General features: G+C 38.1%; 1 protein-coding gene across 8 annotated transcripts in view; it reads right to left on the bottom strand.

Moving 5' to 3' along the window:
- EXOC6B (exocyst complex component 6B) overlaps positions 1 to 17058 on the bottom strand; it is a 462052-nt gene that overhangs the window by 135021 nt on the left and 309973 nt on the right. For all 8 annotated transcript variants that reach the window (XM_036435703.2, XM_036435699.2, XM_036435697.2 and 5 more), the window contains one exon: positions 14084 to 14225. In XM_036435703.2, the coding sequence (XP_036291596.1) occupies positions 14084 to 14225 (142 nt within the window). The remainder of the gene's footprint in view (positions 1 to 14083; positions 14226 to 17058) is intronic.

Consider the following 17058-nt stretch of genomic DNA (forward strand, 5'->3'; position numbering starts at 1 on the left):
TTGGAAGTTTGCCTCTATAAGCAATTATATACTCTAATAAAAAAGGCCTCTGTTATTTTCATACTGGAGGCCCAATGCATGAAATTCATGCAAGGGACTCAGCCTTCACAGCCCTAGCAACCTCATGGCCCCGCATCCCCACCCTCTGGTTGTTACTTAAAGTTGTTTTTCTGTCTGTCTAATTAGCATATTAGCTCTTTATTATTATAGACTAGTGGCCCAGTCTATACTCTCTCCATTCGGGGACTCCTTGGTTGATGTCTGACTGCCAGTTTAGGCCCTGTGGGATTGGGCCTAAAATGGCAGTTGGACATCCCTCTCACAATCTGGAACCGCTGGCTCCTAACTGCTCACCCACCTGCCTGCCTGATCACCCCTAACTACTTCTGCCTGCCTGCATGATTGCCCCTAACCCTTCTGCCTGCCTGCTTGATCACCCCTAACTGCCTCTGCCTGCCTGCCTGATTGCCCCTAACCCTTCTGCCTGCCTACCTGCCTGATCACCCCTAACCTCTCTGCCTGCCTGCCTTATTGAATACACAACCTGGGTATGTGCACTGAATAGGAATCAAACCCATCAACTTCTAGTGTATGGGACAACGCTCCAACTAACTGAGCCATATCAGTCAGGGCAAACCTTACATTATTAAAATGGCTCTCTTTTTGAAGAGGTAGAAAATGCTCAAGATAAAATTTGAAAAATGACCTTTGGATAAAGTATAAAACATATACTTTAATTGGAAAGGAAGTAAATACCTAACTTTTCACAAGAACCCATTAGTAGGAAACAGTGCTATTTGCTACAATGATTTAAGATTTACATGATTAATTTCATAGAGAGCCAACTTTTCTTCTTTAAATCTATTTCCATCAGTACTCATGTTCTGATAACCAAGTTTCCAAGAGAAATGAATTTATATTCTTTTTAAAAATATATATAGTCTTATTGATTTCAGAGAGGAATGGAAAGAGACAGACAGAAGCATCAATGATGAGAGAGAATCACAGATCAGCTGCCTCCTGCTCATCCCACACTGGGGACCGAGCCTGCAACCCGGGCATGTGCCCTTATTGGGAATTAAACTGAGACCTCCTGGTTCACAGGTCAGTACTCAACCACTGAGTCTCACCAGCTGGGCTGTATTTATACTCTTTTTTTAAAAATATATATATATATATATATATTTTATTGATTTTGTACAGAGAGGAAGGGAGAGAGATAGAGAGTTAGAAACATCGATGAGAGAGAGTCATCAATCAGTTGCCTCTTGCACACCCCCCACTGGGGATATGCCCGCAACCAAGGTACATGCCCCTGACTGGAATCGAACCCGGGTCCCTTCAGTCCCCAAGCCGACGCTCTATCCATTGAGCTAAACCAGTCTCGGCTGGATTTATACTCTTTAGTGTTCTTTAAAATTAGGGATTGCTTAACTAACGTTTAGTCGTGGCAATCTGATTTAAAGCCACAACCACACTGACATCTCTACAGGATACTGCAGTGTTTCAGGTCTTGGTTAGACAGCTTGACTTTCTTCCTACATCAATATTATACAAAAGTAAAAAGTATTATGCAGACTGTGAGATAAACCTACCTCAAGGATTACATAGAAAGTTACTTTGAGAAAAGAAAATACTGATCTTTGTGAAAATTAATAAACAATAACCTCATTTAAAATGGAATCAGGAAACTAGAAGAGACAACTCTCATGCACTTGTCTCTCAATGAAATTCAGAAATCATTTAGCCTGACATTCTCATTTAATAATGAGGAGCCTAAAGCCCACAAAAGTTTAATGTATTCCTAAGACCATACAGTTAACTGGAAACAAAACTGAGGTTATAACAGAAGTTTTCTGACATTCAGCCCAGTACCCTGGCTGCTGCTGATGACAATGACAGGGATGAGGAAGCAGCTAGCAGCTATTGCATATCATACTATGTGTAATTACTCAATCAACAAAAGTTTATCATATGTACCTCTCTTCATTTATAAATGAAGAAACTGAGGTTTAAAAGAGATAAGGATGCCCCAATTACTAAAATGGAGACTTAGGTTTCAAGGGCCCATCTGTCAGGTTCTATCACTTACTATATTAATTATTATATATTTCACAGCTGATACATTGAGAATTGCGTGTTGGTGGCAAAGATGGCTTTATAATCCATAGAAATTGGTGATAAGGATATGTATACTAAAGCTGCCAATCATTTGCTTATCACTTGTACATCCTCATAAAAGATTAATCCTTAGGATTCCAAATACATCCCAGGTTGTCCAGATCACATGACATCATCCCAGATCACATGACATCATCCCAAGCTACTTCCTACTTCTATTCCCTCTCATTCACAGAGCTAACCAAAGAGATCCAGAACTGAGGCAGTTGCTAATTGTTATTTTTATTCACTCAATAAATATCTACACTAATAAGAGTAAGATGCAAATTGACCAGACCTTTACAATACCCACCAGCCAATCAGGAGTGTGTATGCAAATTAACCAACAAATATGGTGGGTTAATTTGCATACACAGGCACAGCCCCCAGCCACTCTGGGCCTCTGGGCAGTGTGGTAAGGCAGAAAGGTGGCTCCGAGTCGGAGCAAAGGCAGTGCCAGAAGCCAGGGAAAGGAAGGATCATTCTTGCACAAACCTTCATGCATCGGGCCTCTAGTCCTATATAATAAGAGAGGAATATGCTAATTATCTGTTACACCCTAAGGGGTAATGACCAACCGCATAGACCAGATCAAGGGTCTGCGAGAGGGTGGGGCAGTGGGTGAAAAACTACAGGAGGGGCAGGGCAGCAAGCTATGAGGGGGGATGAGGGGAAGCTACAGAAGGGCAGCAGCAACCTACTGGTGCATGGATTCATGCGCAGGGCTACTATTGGGTCGGCAAGTAAGTAATTGCGGGTTTCACACACATATGGCTTCAGTTGAATTTTTAGGTTTGCAGACGTAGTAAAAATGTAAAACACATTTTGTTATTTGATAGTTGGCTATTCAGCTGTTAATCAGTAAAAAAAGTTTTTTGATCTGTTTTGTAGTTTTCGTTTGGCGTTCGTTGAAAAATGGAAAATCAAAAGGAACATTTTCGTCATATTTTGATTTTTTATTTCCACAAAGGGAAAAACGCATCGCAAGCTCATAAAAAGTTATGTGCTGTTTATGGTGACGAAGCCTTAAAAGAACGGCAGTGTCAAAATTGGTTTGCCAAATTTCGTTCTGGTGATTTTTCACTCAAAGATGAAAAACGCTCTGGTTGTCCAGTTGAAGTTGATGACGCCCTAATCAAAGCAATAATCAATTCGGACTGTCACAGTACAACACGTGAGATTGCAGAGAAGCTTCATGTATCACATACATGCATTGAAAATCACTTAAAACAACTTGGCTATGTTCAAAAACTCGATACATGGGTTCCTCACGAACTGAAAGAATCACAGTTAACGCAACACATTAGCAGCTGCGATTTGCTAAAGAAACGTAATGAAAATGATCCATTTTTAAAACGACTGATAACTGGCGATGAAAAATGGGTTGTTTACAACAATATCAAGCGGAAAAGATCGTGGAGCAGGCCAGGTGAACCAACTCAAACAACATCAAAAGCTGATATTCATCAAAAGAAGGTTTTGTTATCAGTTTGGTGAGATTACAAAGGAATTGTCTACTTTGAACTCTTACCACCCAACCGAACGATCAATTCTGATGTCTACATTGAACAACTAATGAAATTAAACAATGCAGTTGAAGAAAAGCGGCCCAAATTGACAAATCGAAAAGGTGTTGTATTCCATCATGACAATGCAAGGCCACACACATCTTTGGTCACTCGGCAAAAATTAATGGAGCTTGGTTGGGATGTTTTGCCACATCCACCATATAGTCCTGACCTTGCACCATCTGATTACTTTTTGTTTCGATCTTTACAGAACTCCTTGAATGGTAAAAATTTCAATAATGATGATGATGTCAAATCGTACCTGATTCAGTTTTTTGCTAATAAAAACCAGAAGTTTTTTGAACGTGGGATTATGATGCTGCCTGAAAGATGGCAAAAGGTCATTGATCAAAATGGGCAATACATTACAGAATAAAGTTATTTAGTTCCATGAAAAAATTGTCTTTGATTTTCTTTAAAAAATCCGCAATTACTTACTTGCCGACCCAATAGTTTATTAATATTCAGGCACTGTGGTAGGTGCTTAGGAGACAGGAATGAGGGCAAATATGATCCCTGACCTAACTGACCTACTATTTACCTTTTACTTGGAATCTATGAAACCCAGATATTTAAAATGAGCCTTCCTTTATTTTTTAACAGTTTTGAACAGATTTTTATTCCTTGCAAATAAACATACTCTAATTAAAATAGATGATTATGGATCAAGCTAGTAAATAAAATACTTTTGTATAAAAGGAAAATGTTTGGAATTAGTTAGCAGGTAATGGCAGGGAAAAAGGCATTGACACTTCCTAGGATGGGAAGTCAACAGTCTGTGGAATGTAGTAGCCAACCTCATAATTAAGGCATTATCTTTAAAAAAACAAACAAACATGTTTTTATTGGTTGTTTTTAGAGAGAGGAAGGGAGAGGGAGAGATAGAAATGTAAATGATGAGAGAGATGGAGCTGAGGATGGAGCCCGAAACCTGGGCATGTGCCCTGACCGGGAATCAAATCACAACCTCCTGGTTCATAGGTTGACCAACACTCAACCACTGAGCCACACCTGCTGGGCTTAAAGTATTATCTTAAGTCACCCAGGAACACGTTTCCACCAAGGGTGGAACTTTGGAAAACTAAGGTGTGCTGCCATCGTTCAACTTTTTAAAAAATGAAAAATATGAATCATGTGGAAGCTTTTAACAACACTGGGCAACTTACAATGAAAATGGGGCAAACTGTGGTCCTTGCTAGAATGTGGAGCTCAAGAATCTAGGAAAACATAGAACACTGGGAGGCTCGCTTGCAGTAATTCCCCTCTATCTACAGCTAGATAGCTGAGTGAAGTGAAAATACAGTGCACAAACTGATCTTTCAAGTTGTGAACCTATATACCAGCTGCCTTCATAATGTCACCTGATTTCCTTGACAAATGCCAGGGTACTAAGAGCAATTGTCTAACTTTGACCCCTCAGATTCCCCCAAAATACTTTCCATTGTGTCCCACTTGCCAGGGTAGGGTAGCACTCTGCTCTGCTATGTCCTCTCTCTTATTGAACCCTATACTGTGGTGAGGATCCAAACAACATGGGCTCGAGGATGACATGCAAAATAAGAAGAGGAAAGAAAAGAAATATATCTAGGAGAAAATGTAAGAGTTTTCTAGGGAATCTCAGCAAAAAGAGAGAAGACTGTGTGGGTATGCATGCTGTACTACTTATTCAAGGACAACGAAACATAATCTTGATTGACAAATTAATTACTACAGAGCACCTCGCTGGAGAAGCTTGATTTAATATATGTACTAGCTAGTAGTTCCTTTAATAATTTGCTTGGTTGGGTGATGCAGGTTTGGATATAGCGCTGGCTTAGTTGTTATTTAAGGGCCAGATCAGAACTTCTTTTGCATAATATAAACTTCAAAGGCTGCAGGAGAAGATGATAGTATGGGTCTGTCACATATGCTTTCCGTATGTTTCTCACCAGGGTCCTGAGAACTCTCTTCTTTCCCTCACATCAGGAAGAGATTGGTAAAGGAATGCCTGAAGCCCTACAACAGACTCTCATGGGAAGTGACCAAAGGTGCGTTATTAACTATCTGGAATTGGAGAGTCCAGGATAGCTGAGCTCTAGTAATGCAGAAAATCAAAATAAGTGAGTACAGTTATCCCAATTGGCAGTTGTTTGAGCCTTGGCACTTAAGGTTCAGAGAGATTGCTTTATAAAGATTCTTTAGTCCAGAATCCCCAGTGGCAAAATGACAAGCAAGCCGATAAAGGTTTGCCTGATTATCACTGGCTAAAATACTTCACACCTGAGTCAAGGGGAGCCTGCTATACGAAAGGGACTTGCAGCCATTTATCTTAGGGAACATATACAAACAGATGGAAATACTCAAACTTTTCAAACTACTGGGTCCTGAATTTGAACTAAAATAAATTCTTCAAGGATGATGACAGTTATCTGACCTTTCAGTTAGAGTAGGAACTTGTGGAGGTTAGTGTTCTGCTACTATCTTTATCACAGTAGGCTCAGTGAGGCCATGAATTTATTCTGAAGATGTTTCACTAAGTCCTGAGTTGAGGAACATTCTCCACATTGGTTTCCTGACCTGTAAAGTGAGGGCTGTTATGGTAATAATGGTAAAACCAAGGCTTTGGAGCTCTTATTCCTTTCCAAAGTAGTAAATGTAGGCCAGATTAACTCGGCCACCAAAGAACTGAGAGAATTTGGCAAGATGCATCCCATTGCCTTCCTGTCGAAGGACCTAGTTTATTCTCTGCAAAGACTAATGGGTCCTTGAAAATTATGGGAACTACTAAATTTAAATAGATGCAAATGCTGCTTCATTTCATTGCAAGCAAATGTGCTCTGGTTTTGGCTTGATTATGTTATATTTTTAATATAACAGGCTTTTGAATAATTATGGGATCTGAGCAGATAACTAATAACTAAAAACATTTAACATTATAAACCATGTAAGAGTGAAAGTAGGTAAAAATAAAAAGGAAACACATAAAACATATGGATAAAGAAATGATAATTATAATAAAACTAGAGACCCAGAGCACAAAATTTGTGCACAGGTCCCTAGGCCTGACTGGTGATCAGGGCTGATCAGGTTTCCCGCCTACCCGCCTCCTCCTTCCCTCATTCCCTCAGCACCCTGACACCACCACTGGTCACCCGCCATGTTCTCCACTGCCCCCTGGTGGTCAGTGAACATCATAATGAGTGATCTAACTTGCCATTTCCTGGTCGAACTCCCAAGAGGACACTTTGAATATTAGCCCACAGAACACTTTGAATTTCCAGCCCTGGCCAGTTTGGCTCAGTGCTTTGAGTATTAGCCCACAGAACAGAGTCTCCAGTTAGATTACTGGTCAAGAGTATATTCCTGGGTTGCAGCCCTGATTGAAACTCTTGCAGGAGGCAACCAATCAATGTGTATCTCTCTCACATAGATATTTCTCTCTTTCTCTCTCTCTCTCCTTCCCTCCCTTCTACACTCCCTAAAAATCGATGGGAAAAATATCCTCAGGTGAGGATTAACAAAGCAAAACAAAACAAAAATTTACATTGCTGTTTACAAATGATTTATATATATTATTTTATTTGGCTTTATAATAATGCTGTGAGACAAATAAAGCAGAGTTTAGTATTTCTAGTTTATTGATGGACTCAGGGAGGTTAAATGAGTTGAGCTATTTACTCCCATGGCTTAGCTTACCATGGAGAAATATGCTAAAGCTCCAAATCATTTCTATAATGGATTACTGCTGCAGCCTTTTCTGAGGCTTCTAATAAAATTGCAGAATTCCTTCTAAAAACACAAATCTATTCAAATCATTCTCCTATTTCAAATCTAGGATTTCCTATTTTATCTCCAGCCTCAATCATGGTAATCTGCACAGAGTAAGGCCTCTACATATATTTTTGTTATTGTTGCAGAATAAATAGATTCCTGAATGAATGCTGTTAACAAGAAGTTGAGCTGGAATATGAACTTAGACCTCCTTATTTAGAATATACAACCAGAAAGCTTAGGAAATGACAAATCTAGATACAGGCTGAAAAATCCAGTGCATGAATGATAGAGTAGTCCAGGCTGATCAAGAAGGTAAGTTAGGCTATCAAGACCTGCTAGCATTTAAAATCCAGTTTCACTGTCAGAATCCTGTGCTCCGATATTCAAAACCTAATATAAGACACAAACAAATGGAGATGTAAGACAGAAATCTTTGCAAGGCAGAAATTATCAGAGGTCACTCTCTATTTTTAAGGGAAAGGTATTTTCTTCATGTCTAAAATTCTAATAATGTCCACTGCAAATGTTTGGTAGCCTGTCAATAGGAATTACCTCATAACAACACTCCTGTTAGGTAATGGTGCCCTAAGCAGTAGTTACCATCTCTAGGAAATAGTAGAGGTAACCGATTGCTTGCAAATCATCAGTTCTGGATCATGCCACAGACAACTGCGAGAAAGAAAAACTTCCTTATGCCTATTAAAAGGGCAACCCCAAGCGTAACTTATTCACAAACTATTGACAAAGGTTTGCGTGGTCTGCAAAAGACCTTCTGAGAGTTGCTAAATATTTATTAACTGCTGTTGCTGATAATGGTGTTAACAATAGAAGCTCCTACTTACTGCATATTCAGGGTTTTGTAACCCATGAAAAAAAACCCTTTTGTGCATTATTTCATTTAATTCTGACCTCAGCCCTGCAATAGTAGGTACTACTATTATTTCTATCATAAATGGGGCTAGCTGTGAGAGGTTAAATAGTATACACAAAGGTCACACTAAAAGCAATGTGACCTGTCAAGCTGACTCTAGAATTTATGTTCTTAATACCACACTATACCAGCCGAATACCTCAGGCTCATGGCAATGCATGCACTTCTGTGTATATGGGATCTAAGAAAGTGGCAGCACAGGCTTCAGAGTCAAACACTCAAGGTACTTTTCATTCTACTTTGTCCAGAGTTTGATTTCTTTCAGGACTTATAGTTCTTCCAAGGACTCACAGACAATAGGGAAAATACCGCACGCACACACCACTGGGTAGAAAGATGGAAGTGTTAATTATCTTGTCATTTGGGGCTGCTTTTATACGCCTCTGTATAGTTACTTGAATCCTATGTATCATCTCTTTATGATTTTTTATAGACCACTGAGCATCTAAAGGAAAAAATGAGGGGGGTGGTATAGCAAAAAGACATAAAATAGAATTCTTTCTTTTAAAGTAAAATAAATGTCCATGGAAAGTTTCTTGACAGGCAAATTACTGCCAATCAGAAATGAAACATTAAATTCTAAAGCAATGAAACTTAGTGGTTCCACAATATTTGAGAATAAGTTTCAGTGGTGGTATTCCATGTCTTACAAATGTTAGTTTTAAGCTGGTCCTAAGTCTGAAAGGCTATTACAAATATTGAATTGCTTTTCAGAAAAGATACTGGCTCTCTGGAACCCCGCTTGCAAGGTTAACAAACTCTATTTATTATGTTCCACCTTTTCATTAAATGATCTCTCCATCTCTTAGTCTTAAATGAAAGCTGGCTCTCTGCTAATGATACCAATTCGCCTATCATTTTCTCAAGTAGAAGCTGCTCATTCTTCTAGACAAAATGCAATTCAGAATCAGGTCATAAAATGGGCATTTTCCTTACTTACTAATGCTTCTCCCAGACCATCATTCCTCCTCCTTAAGGCCCATAAATTTAGCTTTATCATCTTCCATCTCTCTTTATCTTTTAGCTCTATCAAAAATGCAGTCATGGCCCGGCCGGCATGGCTCAGTGGTTGACCTATGAACCAGAGGTCATGGTTCCATTCCCCATTGAGGCACATGTCCAGATTGCGGGCTCAATCCCCAGTGTGGAGTGTGTAGGAGGCAGTTGATCAATGATTCTCTCTCATCATTGATGTTTCTATCTCTCTCTCCCTCTTCTTCCTCTCTGAAATCAATAAAAATATTTTTAAATGTAGTAATTATAATCATTCCCAATCATTCATCAGACATTGCTGTTTAACTAACAGTATTTGTTGGATGCCTACTCCGAAGTCCTTTTCTTCCTTTTCTTCACTACAGAATGAGGTTCTATTCTTTCATCAAAATTCAGACAACAGTGACTTAAAACTAAACATCCAGAATCAATCTTGCCTAGCCGGTGTGGCTCACTGGTTGAGCACTGACCTCTGAACCAGGAAATCGCAGCTTGATTCCCAGTCAGGGCACATGCCCAGGTTTTTGAGCCCAATTCCTAGAAGGGGGTGTGCAGGAGGCAGCTGATCAATGATTCCCTCCAGCAACGATGTTTCTATCACTCTCTCCCTCTCCCTTAGTCTCTGAAATATATATATATATATATATATCTATCTATCTATCTATATATATATATTTTTTTTTAAGAAACAATATTTGTTAGTTCAGCTAATCATGTTTTTATTCTCCTAGTAAGTAATTGGTTAAGATAGAAGCATGTAAGACCATCTTGGCTAACCAGATGCATGGAATCTGGTGGCTGCTAGATTATCATGTTAGGATGCAATCCCTGGAATTGTACTTATTTCTGAATAATGAGATTAAAGGTAGATTTTATTTTCTTTTTCCCTCAAAATTTTCTGTAAAGATGAGGTATTATTTCTATGAAAAATAAAAATTAAAAAGAACTTGAAAAGATGTTCATTTATTCTGTTACAGATCATAATGGGGTAATAGAGGACTTATCACCCACTGTAAAACAGACAAACAAACAACAACAACAAACATAAAACTGTAAAAGTGGATAAAGTATCTGAAAGAATGGTTTTAGATATCAGGCAACAATCCACGCAGGACTGTGATTCTTGAAAGAAGGAAAACATTTGAGGGGAGCACAACTAGAGGGAGTTTCCAAGCCATTGTGCAAAGCCAGCAAAGGGAGGGAACCTAAAGGAACAAAGTAGTCTGAGTTGAAACGTCAGAGATTGTAGTCCAGAATGCCAAGGCAACTAGCATTTGCAGGGCCAACCACCAGAGTGAAAGAGGTCGCAAAAAAGGGCACTCAGGAAAACTGGAGAAGTGTGCCCCTGAAGGTTTGTCAGAGCAGTAGTTTGTGCCTGCATGGGAAGAGACTCCCCAAGGCCGGGGAAAGAACCACCATAAATGAATATGCAGAGTACGTTGTGGAGCTCTCAGAGAGCTGGGCACACTTGGTGTTCCCAGCAGCCAGAGCTGAAAAACCTCTAGTCCCTGGGCCTGGGTTAGAATTCTGGAAAGGACGTTTCTTTCCGCTGGGGTTTAAATAAGACAGTCAAAAGGCTGCTCTGGACCCCCTATCAACCTGAAAGCAAGCCTCAAAAGGATCCAACCAATTTCAAGGAATGTAAATGCAAGTGAGAACAAAGTCTAATACTATTTAAAGAAGTAAAACAAAATGCAGCACCAGCAACATAAAATGTAAAATTTCTGGCATCAGGCCGTCTACATATGGTCTCTTCACACGAGCTGGTTGAGTTTCCTCACAGCATGGAGACCTGAGGGTAGTTAACACTTCTTGTCCAGCAGCTAATGAAGAAGATGGAGGCAGCATTGTCTTTTATGACCTAGCAACAAAAGTCACAAGGCCATTTCTGCCACATTCTGTTGGATAAAATAAAATCACAAGCTTGCTCAGATTCAAAGGAAGAGGAATTAGATGTTATTTAAATATATATATATTTTTTATTGATTTCACAGAAAGGAAAGGAGAGGGAGAGAGAAATAGAAACATCAATGATGAGAGAGAATCATTGATCAGCTGCCTCCTGCATCCTCTCCTGACTGGGATTCGAGCCCACAATCTAGGCATGTGCTAGAATAGGACCATGACATCCTGGTTCATAGGTTGATGCTCAACCACTGAGCGGCACCAGCCAGCAAAAGCAATATCTTAATAGGGAAGTGCCAAGATTCTAGAAAAAGATGTGGGAAAGGAGACACTGTTGTTGACATCTTTAAACAATGTAAGTGCACTGTAGAGCTGAGGTGCAGACCTTTGGTGACAATTTTTCTGAATGATATTTTTTCAAGATAAAGAGTTTTTAGTTTTATTTTCTTTCAGTACTTTAAAGATCTAGCGCCTTGTAATTTGCACGGTTTTTGATAAGAAGTAAGCAGTAATTCTTATTATTGGTCTCCATTATATAATGTATCTTTTCTTTTTCTTTTTGTCTACTTTTAAGATTTTATTTTTTATCATTTATTTTCTTCCTTTTCTTATTTTTTTTGTTCATTTTTAGAAATCTTGCTATAATATACCCTGGGTATGACTTTGTGTTTTTCATGCTAAAGATCTGTTGAGTCAGTAGATTAAGACTTTTTACCAAACCTACAATCATGCATTATGTCCATCTTTTTCTTTAAATTATTGAATATATTTCTATTCAGATTCCTAAAAGGCCTGTCTGCTATTTTCAACATTTGTGTTCTCAATGGGTCTATTTTTATTGCCTGTTTTTTTTTATTGTTATGGATCACACTTTTCTGCTTCTTTGCATGTCAAATTATAGCCTTTTATTGCTGTGAAATTGTGGCTACTATGTGGTTGACAGTCTGAATTTTTGTGTGTTTGTTTCTGTTCAAAGACTGTTGAGTTTCGGTTTGGCAGGCAGTTATTTTATTGGCAGATTATCTCTATTTTGTTGAGTGTTGTAATTAGGCTTTGTGATGGTGGATCAAGATTAGCTCTTTTTCTAGAGCTTGAGTAGTACTCTTATGATCTAACCTTCTATGTTCAGCTGGTCTATTCACCCTGGTGGGTCAGAATTCTAGCATCTCCTAGCACTCTCTAACCTCTGGCATTCCTATTGAGCTAGCAGTTCCTCAGTAGCTATTCTCTGCCAAACCTCAGAAAGTTTTATCCTGCACATAGCAACTTAGTTTTTGACCAAAGACTCAAAGGCTCTCGAATGCAGATTTCTGGAGCTGCTTCTCTGAACAATTCCCTGTTCTCTAGTCCATTGCCCCACAAATCCCGGCTGCATCACCAGCCCTATCCACCAATTTCCATTTATCTGTGTAAATGCTTTATATTTGGGACCTACTTTCATGTGTTGCTGTTTGGATAGTGCTCAGGGCAGGAAATGAGAGTGAATGACAAGTTTACCTTGTGCACCTCCCCTCTCTAAAGGATCGCAGCCTTGTGCTGTCTGCTGCCCAAAGCATGAAGAGTTGCCTCATACATTTTACCCAGTTTTACAGTTGTTTATCCAAGAAGGGTGACTTTGGCACCTGTTACTCGGTGATGGCTGGAACTGGAAGTCTTAATTAATTAATTAATTAATTTAAAATAACATAGTCAATAAATAAAACCTTAATGTTCATTTGTCAAAGTTAACCAAGGAAAAACAATAAGCAGTAAAAATAAAAGTTTGTGGCAGAAGTATGAGCATATTGAGAGAATTTTCCACTATTTTAATTTTATTAGAATCAGAAAAATCATTTTGAATCATATCATTTCGGTTCATTTTCATATCATTTCACAGCAACGAACATCACAACACTCTTTAACCCTTCCTCCTTCCTTTCTAACCAAAGTTTTACTTTGTGTTTAACACAAAGTGAATGATTCACGATGAGTCAACTGTGCCAATGGTGACGCTCCCCTTTCTCCTTGACAGATACTCAAACTCCCAGCCTCCCTTAGTGGTGAGGGTGGCCAGACAACTGTATTCTGACCAGTGAGACACAGAGGTAGGTTTGTTAAGTGTCTCTTTTTATTTTCTAGGAAAAAGGAATAAGTGAGACAGGCCTCTTTTTCCTATCTCTTCTAAATATAACACAGAGGTGGAAAAGTCCACACTCTAAGTATGGGAGAGGAGAAGGGACAAAAGAGCCTGGGTCCTTGGTGACAGCACCGAGCAACTAAATAAATTCAGTAGCTCACCTACTCTGAGATAAAAGAAAAAATATTTGTTTAAACCACTCTGTCAAAGGTTTTGTTTCTACCTGTACTAGAAAGCATTTCTGACTAATAAATACAGCATTTGTCCTTTAAACTAAGGGTTTGCAAATATGATGTAAAAATAGCTTTTAAATAAAACATAAAAAGGAAATGGCTGGGAACTGCCTTCTCTTAAGACTGAACTAATCAGATTTTCTTTAGTGTCCATTAAATGCATGTCTGCCTTATATCCCTCTCTAGATTGCAAACTCCCTTGTAGTCAGGGATCTCTTGTGCTCCACATATGGGACTAAGCACTTTTGGGTGCTCGAATTAGCTTTCTGATAGACTCTATTTCTACACATCCTATAAGTGATTTCTGTCACCTAGGTATTCTTTGACATCATCAGGAACAAAGACATAACAGACTTAAATTTCTTTTTATAGAAGTGAGTATGCAGGCAAAACAAGCAAGCAAAAGGATGGTTTCCTGTCTTACGTTCACATTCTCTGACATCCAAGTTGAACTGCTGTAATGCTCCCAAGGTGAGCTGCCTCACTTCAGCTTCCAGCAAAAGTTGCATCAAGGATGTGGCTAAATGCTTGCAAGCTGACATACACGCTGTTTGAGCCACCTTTCCCTGAAATACAAGAATGTAAATCATAATTTTAATAGATTAAAGTAAAATTGTAACAAAACTAAAACCATTTATTTTTCCATTAGGAATGTCTTTGTTTTCTTCATCACAATACCCTTAACATTCAAATAATACTGGAATTAATAGCGCCTGATGGCAATCATCTTAAATACTAGCATCATCATGACCAGTCAAGTAGCCATGACACTATGTTAAAATTCAGAAAGCCCAGCTATTTATTCAGGAAGCACTCGCCCCACCCCTAAATCAATAACAGATAAACAATATTCAAAATTCTAATTAAACCAAGAAGAAATTTTTCAACACAGAAAAAAATTTCAAACAGTCCCTTCTGTATCAATCACTGTTTTTAAAAAACAAAATAAAAAACAAGGTGAAAGAAACCATCAACAAAACAAGAAAGCCCACTTGCATGGGAAAACATGTTTGTCAATGTTATCTCCAATAAGGGTTTAATGCCAAAATTTATAAGGAACTCATACAACTTAACAAAAGGAAGATAAACAATCCAATTAAAAAAAATAGGCAAAGGACCTAAATAGGCATTTTTGAAAAGAAGACATACAGAAGGCTGAGAGACATTATGAAAACATGCTCAAAGCAACTAATCATCCGAGAGATACAAATCAAAACAACAATGAGGTCCCATCTCACACCTGTCATTAGAATGAAGACTGGTGCAGCTACTGTGGAAAACAGTATGGAGTTTCCTCAAAAAATTAAAAATGGAACTTCCATTTGACTCAGCCATCATACTTCTAGGAATATAACATAAGAAACACCCATCAGAAAGGATATATGCACCCCTATAATCATAGCAGCATAATTAAAAAGCTAAGATTTGGAAACAGCCTAAGTTCCTATCAGCAGATGACTGATTAGAAAACGATGCTACATCTACACAATGGAATACTATGCTGCTGTAAAAAAATAATAATAATAAGGAATTCTTTCCATTTGCAACAGCATGGATGGAACTGGAGAGTATTATGCTAAGTGAAATAAGCCAGTCAAAGAAAGATAAATATCACATGATCTCACTGATTTGTGGAATACAATGAACAATATAAACTGAGAAACCAAGATAGAACCAGAGTCATAGAAGCATCAAACAAACTGTCCAACCTATGAGGGAAGGCAGGGATGAGGGAATAAGAGATCAACCAAAGGACTTTTATGCATGCATATGAGCAAAACCAATGGACACAGATGGGGTGTTAAGGTCATATGCTGGGGGAGTGGGGACAGGGAGAGGTCAATAGTGGGGAAAGGAGACTTATGTAATACTTTAAACAATAAAGAATTTAAATTTAAAAAAAATGTAGGCCCTGGCCAGATAGCTCACTTGGTTAAAACATCATCCTGATACAACAAGGTTGTGGTTCAATCTCCAGTCAGAGCACATACAAAAAACAACCAAAAAATGCATAAATAAATGGAACAACAAATTGATATCTCCCCCCCCCTCTCTAAAATCAATTGATAAAAAAGGTTTATTGAAAGAAATAATTAAAAGGATGAATTTTGTTTTCTTAAAAAATTAACACTGAGGCTTATGAACATAAACTATAAGCTAAATTTTTATTTTTTTATTTTTATTTTTTTTAATATATTTTATTGATTTTGTACAGAGAGGAAGGGAGAGATAGAAAGTTAGAAACATCGATGAGAGAGAGTCATCCATCAGCTGCCTCTTGCACACCCGCTACTGGGGATATGCCCGCAACCAAGGTACATGCCCTTGACCAGACCGGAATCGAACCCGGGACCCTTCAGTCCCCAAGCCGACGCTCTATCCATTGAGCCAAACCGGTTCCGGCATAAGCTAATTTTTTAAATATTATATTGAATATATCTTACTATCTTCTTTAAAGTATTCAAACACTTTATATTTAGTGAATGACATCTCAGTCTCAGGTCTAGGTCATATCTCATAGAAAATATATCCATTTTTTCCTGTTATTTATCTGTTATTTACCATCAATATCTATATGTATCTTTAAAATCTGAGTTCTCAAATTAATGAATCCTTCTTTTCTGAAATTATGGAGTAATTCAGCCATATGGAAAGATATATAAAATTACAAGATGAACACTCATGTGTCCATTAAACATACAAATATACTTTAGCCCCTATGTGACCTCCTTAATCATTTTCCTCCCTTTCCCCACAGGGGACCTTATTGGTGTTAGGCATACCATTTGTAATTTAAAAATACTATTAATACATATAACAAAAATAATATACTGTATTATTTTACATATTTTAAAACTTTCCATAATCATATATGGCATGTCCTTTTGCAACGTGATTTTTTTTGGTTCAATATTATAATGTAAAGTTTTTTTCACTGTAATGCATGTGGTTGTAGTTTATTTCTTTAATTATTTTACAGTATACCACAATGAATTTGTCCATTCTTCTGATTTTGGAGATTTATAATAGTTTGTACTTACTATAAACTAGGTAGGTCATAGAGTAATGTAGATCTAGTAAGGATCCACAAAAATTTCAGATTCTCACTATGGAGTCTTTTTACATGTTTTTTCCATATGTTTCAATGGGCCACGGAGTACCCAATTCTCTTTTACAAAAAGGGAGATATCATGCATTATTTCTTCTACAAAGATACAGAAGGGATTTATCTTTGTAGAAGATAAACTACAGCTCTCTGTCAACCTACAGGGATCAGATCCTAAGTCCCAGACGAACAAGGATTTTATCTAACTGACTCCAAATAGCCAAGGCCCAATTTCTCCTTCTCTGGATAATCTAGCAGGTTTCAAGAAACTCAGAAGGAGGGCCAGGAACTAT

Source organism: Pipistrellus kuhlii, unplaced genomic scaffold (assembly GCF_014108245.1).
Source record: "Pipistrellus kuhlii isolate mPipKuh1 unplaced genomic scaffold, mPipKuh1.p scaffold_m20_p_13, whole genome shotgun sequence".
Lineage (NCBI taxonomy): Eukaryota > Metazoa > Chordata > Mammalia > Chiroptera > Vespertilionidae > Pipistrellus > Pipistrellus kuhlii.